Source organism: Rhinopithecus bieti, unplaced genomic scaffold (genome assembly GCF_001698545.2).
Source record: "Rhinopithecus bieti isolate Rb0 unplaced genomic scaffold, ASM169854v2 scaffold_50877, whole genome shotgun sequence".
NCBI lineage: Eukaryota > Metazoa > Chordata > Mammalia > Primates > Cercopithecidae > Rhinopithecus > Rhinopithecus bieti.
In genome coordinates, this window is record NW_016821745.1 from 88755 (window position 1) to 96200 (window position 7446).

Genomic DNA, 7446 nt, shown 5'->3' on the forward strand with positions numbered 1-7446 from the left:
GAGCAAGACTCCATCTCAAAAAAAAAATATATATATATATATATATATATATTTGAAGAAATAACAGCAAAAGAAATTCCAAATCTGGTAAAAGACATAAACCCACAAATTCAAGAATCTGAGCAAACACCCCAAGCAACATAAACCCAAAGAAAGCCTTACCCAGACACATCATAATAAAACGACCAAAACTTGAGGGCAAAGGAAAATTCTTTAAAGTAGTTTGAGAAATGGAGGCATTACTCATTAGGGAACAACTGTTCAAAAGACTGCAGATTTCTCCTCAGAAACAATGAAGTCCAGAAGGACATGGAACAACATTTTTAAGCTGCTAAAATAAAATAACTGTCAACCCAGAATTCTATCTCCAATGAAAAGAGCCTTCAGGAACAAAGTGAAATAAGGATATTCTCAACTGAAGGAAAAGAGGATTGCTTTCCGGCAGACTTCTTCTAAAAGATGGCTAAGGGAAGTTCTTCAGTCAGAGGCAAAATGAAATCAGAAGAAAACAGTGTCAGGAATGACAAAAGAGCAACAGAAATGGAAACTGTCTGGGTAAAAAGAACAGACCCCTATTCCTCTCTTGCATGCTTTAAAACACGTGTCACAATTTAAGCAAAAATGATGACATCATCACTGAGTTTTTTGGTGAATGTGGATTTGGTCCAGAGACAACAGAGAGGGAGTCCCTCTTCCAGACCAGCAGCTGGAGGAGACCCACAGACCCACTCTTCAGTGAAACAAGCATAACTGGTGAAATTTATTTTTGAAACAAATTTTAAAGTTCTAGAACGTAAGGGCATACAGCATGTGAAGAAACAGGCATTCCAGGAAATCATGAGAGCCTGGCACTGAGCCCCAGCCTGCAGCCTCACTCCCCTCTGCAGCTCAGTGTGATAAAAACCCTATTCCTAGAGGGCCAGCCCAGGCACGGGCTCCCTCTCCCCCAGCACGGGCTCCCTCTCCCCAGGCAAGGGCTCCTTCTCCTACAGAGGCTGCCATCTCCCAAGAAGGATGTTACCAGCACCTCCCATCCCTCCCAGCCACGTATTGCAGAGGTTCACAAATCCAGGCAAGTGCCTTTGAAGCATCCTTGAGAGAGGGCAGAGGGACATTCCCCTGCTTTGCCCTCGGGGCAGACTGGAAGCCTCTGCAACCCAGGTGAGAGGATAGACACATTCAAGGCTTCCTCTCTCCTCAGTAAACTTCGTCCCTACAAATGTGTCCACAGCCTCTCCTCCTGGACTTTCCTCCCAGTTGCCACCAGGATCTGTACTGTTTGTGCACACCCTTGCTGGAGGAGACACAGAAGGTTCTAGCCACTCAGAGCCTCAAAGAGTGAATTCCAGTAGCACAAACACAGGGCAGTTTTGGCTGTGAGAGAAATGTATTAGTCCTGGTTTGCTCTTGAGAAAGACATGTCTCATGTCTCTGCTGCTGCAGAGATCCTTCTCGGCCAACAACAATCCAGCCCATCCTGGAAGTGGACAAGTTCTGCCCAAAATGCTTGCTTGGCAGGAAATGCCTAGAGTTGTTGTTTTTTAGGGTTTTTTAATGTATAAAGCAAGTCGCATGGGAGATACCACAGAAGGCAGAAACAAAACAAGAAATTATCGGCCGGGCGCGGTGGCTCAAGCCTGTAATCCCAGCACTTTGGGAGGCCGAGACGGGCGGATCACGAGGTCAGGAGATCGAGACCATCCTGGCTAATACGGTGAAACCCCGTCTCTACTAAAATACAAAAAAACTAGCCGGGCGACGAGGCGGGCGCCTGTAGTCCCAGCTACTCGGGAGGCTGAGGCAGGAGAATGGCGTGAACCCGGGAGGTGGAGCTTGCAGTGAGCTGAGATCCGGCCACTGCACTCCAGCCTGGGCGACAGAGCCAGACTCCGTCTCAAAAAAAAAAAAAAAAAAAAAAAAAAAAAAAAATTAAGAAGAGGGCAAAGCAGCAGCGTGAGCTCTGAGGCGCGGACAGCGGCCACTGCAGGGTGGCGGCGAGGCAAGGTTGAGACCTCAGAAGTGGTAGAGAGAGAGCCAGGCTCGAAAAGGCAGAAGTCAGAGCAGACCTGCAGTTTGTCTGCAACAGAATGCACTCCTGTTGCCCCTCAGCGGTGGGGTCCCCCACGGCCCGGGGATGGATGCACTTCCTGGGTGCACAGCTGGAGCTCCTCCCACTCTGGGTCCAAGTCCTGGCCCTGGAGCAATGGGGACGGAGCGGCATCATCACCCATTCTGTGCCGCACCCTCAACAACACCCCACCGCTTACACATGGGCAGCTTCAGCGATGCGGGGGCTGGGGGCAGGGACACTCGGCTTGTTGAGAACGCCAGGTTCCTTCCCAACCAGGGTGGGTGGGCACAGCGGGTTGGCAGCAGTTGCTTGAAGGAGCCACATTAAAAGCTGACTGAACTGGAGCGTCAGCTGCACCCACCCTCCTTCAACCACTTGGTCTAATGTTAGTCCTGAAAAGGCGTGCAGGAAGATGGTTTAAAAACCCGGCTTCCCTGTGGTCTGAGGTCTGCAGTGCTTTCAGACGCTCTGCACGGCATCTGCCCTTTGCTTCCAGATTTGAGTTTGTGTTCTGCACAGCCAGAAGCAGAGAGAAGATTCCAGATCTGAGTCTGTGTTCTGCAGAGCCAGAAGCAGCGAGAAGCGTACGTGATTTCCCCAAGTAACAAACTGCAGGTAAATACTCACACAGAGGCACCAGCACAGCTCTGCAGCTTTGCCTGTAAAATGCTGGCTAACTTCCCACTGGCCGAGCAGCTCCACGGGCACGTCCAAGGCCCTGTGCCTCCATATCCATCCCAGACCGACCCCTGCTGCTCCGAGAGGCAGAGGCTGCAGGCCGCTAGGTGTGAGCCCGTCCCCAGTGTCTGGCAGGGACCTTGGACGAGTGCCTTCTCCTCTCTGTGTTTTCGTTTCCTCATCTGTTAAATGGAAATGGGATGTTGGATATTGGGAGATTCAATAAAACACGTAAGTGTCAGGCCCAGCCCGTTGCTTGCCCGCAGGTCCTGCTCCCAACACCTCAGCAACACCCGCCACGGACTCCCCACTGGAGTGCCGGACACACAGACACACCCAACCCAGGCCAGCGCCGGGGGCAGGTGTGTCCAGGGAGTGGAGCCAGCACCGGGCGTGGGTCTGTGCAAGGAGCGGAGCCAGCACCGGGCACGGATCTGTCCAGGGAGCGGAGCCAGGGCCAGTGTCCCCGGGAGAGCTGTGCATAGATCCATGGGCACACACGGAGCTCAGGCAGGCCTTGCTGAGGGCGTGTGCCCGGAGCAGAGTCACCTCAGGAATCAGAGTGTGCAGGTGACTGGCAGAAGATTGTGTGAAGAGAGTGACCTGGGCCGAGAGAAGCTGGCGTGGGGGACATGGGCTGGGCACTGGGGTCCACTGTAGTGGCTGGCAGGTGGGCCTGGAGAGGGAAGCAGAGGCGGCCGGCACTCAAGAGGACCGGGCACCCACTCAGGAGTCCTGGGTTCACCCCGGAATCAACACACAGGGTCTTTCCAGAGTTGACCCCACCCCTGGCAACTGCTGAGCTGTGAACTGCACTGGCACAGAAGGTGGAATTAGGCGTCTCTGGCCCCTTGCCCAGGAAACGTTTGGACTTTGCGCTTCTCCTTTGCCTGGACACAGCTTCAACCTGAGCCCCTCCCATCCGCACACCCTACACCCTGGAGGAAGCTCACAGCACGGGGGACACCCTGGAGGGAGCTCACAGCACGGGGGACAGTGCGGACTGGCCAGCGGCCCCTTGCCCTTCCCCCAGGACAGCAAGTCCTTTCCAGACAAGCAGAGACCAGCACCAACACCCAGCCTCATTCTTGCACCCTGGGGGCTGGGAGAAGTGTGGACACAAACCCTCTGATGCTGGCATGTCCTTGGTCGGGGACGGAGGGCGGACAGGCGGGCGGGGGCAGAGCCTGCGCCCCCTACTCAGCACCTGTTAGCTCTGTGCCCTGTGGCTCTATCAGCGGCAGCGAGAACCTCCCAGGTCGGAGACCTTCCCCGGGACCCCAAAAGCTGAAGCTGCCGTGCTCAGTGCAGGGCATCGGGGGGTGGTAGGAGGCCCGACAGCGTCAGAGATTTCACCTCAGAGGGTCGCTCTCTGTGCGCCGCTAACCAGGCTCAGGCGTGTGAGTGGCCAGGCCTGAGGGTCCCACCCCTCCTGCATTTGCCCCCTCCTTCGATCAGAAATGCCAATAGGCGGTGAAGCTCCCGAAAGGCCCAGCTGATGCTGCAGAGTCTGCGGTGACGTTTCCAGGACATCAGCAACTCCTCCTTTATTAAGAAAACAACCCACTACCCTAGAAAGGCTTTGCTGAGGTCACAGGAAAGACACAGTCACTCTTCCTGGAAAAATCCACGCACCAAAGTCCGAGTTCTTATGGAGCCGCGCCAAGCCGCCAGTTCAGCGGCGGCCCCTGGGTCATTTCTCTCCCTGCCCACCGGGGTTACCTCTGCGGAGCCTGAACCCACGGTGAGTGAGGCTGGGCTGCCGGAGGACCTCAAATCAAGGCCCAGGGGTCCCTGCACTGAGTGGCTTGACTCAGGCACCGTCCCCATCATCCCAGTCCCCAGGTCACCTCATCCAGCCCCCCCCCAACCCATGTCCGAGAAACCTTTCACCCACGGCAGCCCCTCCCCACTCCAGCACCAAAACCCTCACGGGCATCTCCTGAGGGCCACTAGCAGGGCTGCCAGATCCAGTCCAGAAGCCCAGCTGACTGTGCACTTCCAGCCCACTGCCAGACAGCGTGGGTGTCTTGGGCCGTCCCCGAAGGGTGTGGGGTTAGAGAGCTGCCCCCATGTGAGAATGCGGGCACACCAAAGGTGAAGGATGGTCCTCACTGACCAGGGAATCAGCTCCAGGGTGGACCTGCCTCTCCCGTGATGGTGATGGTGGCATCCACACGCCACCTGTTGAGGCACGAGCCCGCGGGGGATGACGAGGCAGGCTGGCCATGCCGGCAGACAGGTCCGAGGTGTGGACCCAGGGGGTGCGAGGAGGCTGCTGAGCCTCGGAGCCAGTGTTCCAGGAGAAGCTGTGGAGAGACATTCTCCAAGGGGACCCCGGAAAACGCTCCTGCTGCTGACACCTGCCCGGGCCATCCCCAGCCCCACACGGGCCCAGAACAGAAGGGAGGTCGGAGCCCGGGTCTCAAACCCTCATTATTTTATTTCCAATCAATCATGGACCAATGTTTTTGGCAAATGCAATCAAAGGCAGTTAGTTTTAAGTGAACACAGACTTGGAGGTTACAGCTGTGCCAAACCTACCCCAGTTTCTGTCCTGTCCCCCAGAGAAGCGGCCGTATGTGGTCACCTCCCACGCAAGGAGCAGCCGTGGGCGGCCCCGGGTGGCTTATTCAAGCATCTTACCCCTCTGGTTTCAGTAACACAGTCTGTGGACATGAGGTTTACATACCTCATTAGGGCTCCAAATTTGAGTATTATCTGAGTCTTTTAAATTTTTGCAAAGCTAGTGATTCTTCCAATCTTTGGCAAGATTGTGTTACATTGGCTTGAATGAAAACTTGCCTTGACTCAGGGAGAGAAGTCACAAGTGCGGTTAGTGTGGGCCTGAGTAACCCGCTTGCTCCCATGCCCCCAGCCTTGGAGGTCCTCCGGGGTGCGGGCCCCATTCCTCACGTTGACCAGCTCTGCGGTCTCTGTCAGTCCACAGCATCATGGACGTGTTTGTTACTGGGCTGGGAGTCAAAGCTGACACACGGCAGCAAGTGGAGGCGCCCTGGGAGGAAGACTCTGCAAAGTACCCAAGTCAAGGTGCTTCCTGGCATGGTCACCCATCACCCAGCTCCCAGGAGCCCCTGGAACAAAATCAACTTTCTTGTGCCCTCAGGGCTGCCTGCATTGAGGCCTTCCATGATTCTGCTTTGCTTTGGGTTAAGCGGAAAATGGGGGTCCCGTTATGCAAAAACCAAAGCCTCCAACTACTCTGGCCTCACCCAAACACCACCCTGCCTCAGCAGATACCAGAGGTCGCTCACGACACCCACTTTACAGACAGATAACATGAGATGGGAGAAGGGAGAGGCAATGGTGGTAAACACGTGCATAGCACTGGGTATGGCTAGACCCTATTACAAAGGCTTTGCACAGAACACGACTTTCAACCCGCCAGCCACCCTGTGGGTGGGGCACTGTCTCAGTCACGCTGTATCCTTGCCTTGATGGAAACAGTGTCATCTTTGAGGACAGCCCAGTCTCCTCCAGCAGGTCCCATTTCCTGTGTTAAAGCAACTGGAATCCACGGGCAGTGAGAAACAAGGAGTTCAGGCAGATCGGACCAAGTCAGTAGTCCTGTCTCCTGCTTAAAGCAGGCAGGGCAGCCTCGTGCCGCGGGGGGCAGGACCTCCAGCGCCTGCAGCCGGGGGCCTCACAAACCGCCCCTTCTCACAAGTCCCGTTTGTTTCCTTGACACGGAGGCAATCCACTCAGCTCTGCAGGTACCTCCAGGTTCCCAGGGCTCCAAAGATCGTGGGAAGAGCCTCTGGGTCATTGACAAACCATTCCAGCCTTTATGTGGATGTTTGCTTTCATACATTTAACCCAAAATGGCCCAAAATGCAGGTTACCCTGCAGCCAGCCGGCTGAAGTATCAGTATGAAACCTTCCTCTTCCAAGCTCTGTCTCATCAACTCGGCCAAAAATACCCCTGGCCATTTCGGCCACAGACAGAAACGGACACTGCCTTACACAGCTGCCTCCATTGCTCCACGTGGCTTCTCTCCGCTTCTCTCCACCTAGACCGAGGGAGCGGCGTGACGCGGGTTCTGACTCCCCTCCCTCAGCAGTTACTCCCCGGTTAATGGATCTGACAAGCTTATATAGAATTAATAATGCATTAATAACTGCTACGATCTGGCAAACCAAACAGGCTGTTTTAATAACAGAATCAATAGTTCCTCGAAGTGACGCTTGTTTATTTTGCCACATAGAGAAGCAGAGGCATGCGTGGCTTTATTTTTATCTTAGCTGGAGCTGTGATCCTTCCCCTCACAGATGCACCAATTCCGTGTCCCGGTTGCATTTTCCTTGGCTTTTCTTGTTTGTTTGTCCATTTGTTTCCAGTAAAAGAAATGATATGGCATAAAACATATTTCTTAAAACATCATTTTCTTACACGCCTCGTCTGTATTCGATGTTCCAAAATAGAACACTTTCGCGTTAATCTAACACTTCACATTGTCAGCCTGGCGTGCAGTCATTCCGAGAACTGCAGAATTCCCTGGTGAGCTCTGCGGCTGCAGTTTTTCCATTTTACAGTGGGGGAGGCCAAGGTTGTGTCGACACACACAGCAGAGAGAAAGAAACTGGCTAAATAACTCCAGAAAGGGAAAGTCACCCCGTAGCACCCGGCCTCAATTATCAGGGATTTTGCCTGCTTCGTCCAATTAATTGTCTCCGTC

The 7446-nt window shown here is 54.2% G+C and overlaps 1 protein-coding gene across 1 annotated transcript in view; it reads right to left on the reverse strand.

Annotated features, from left to right (window-relative positions):
• Nucleotides 1-7178, reverse strand: part of LOC108520994 (uncharacterized) — a 37169-nt gene extending 29991 nt beyond the window's left edge. Inside the window, exons 1-2 of the mRNA XM_017860558.1 lie at nt 4869-7178; nt 2699-2931 (exon numbers count right to left, since the gene is read on the reverse strand). Of these exons, the coding sequence (XP_017716047.1) occupies nt 2699-2931; nt 4869-5072 (437 nt within the window). The 5' untranslated portion in view covers nt 5073-7178. The remainder of the gene's footprint in view (nt 1-2698; nt 2932-4868) is intronic.
• Between the last annotated feature and the right edge of the window lie 268 nt (nt 7179-7446).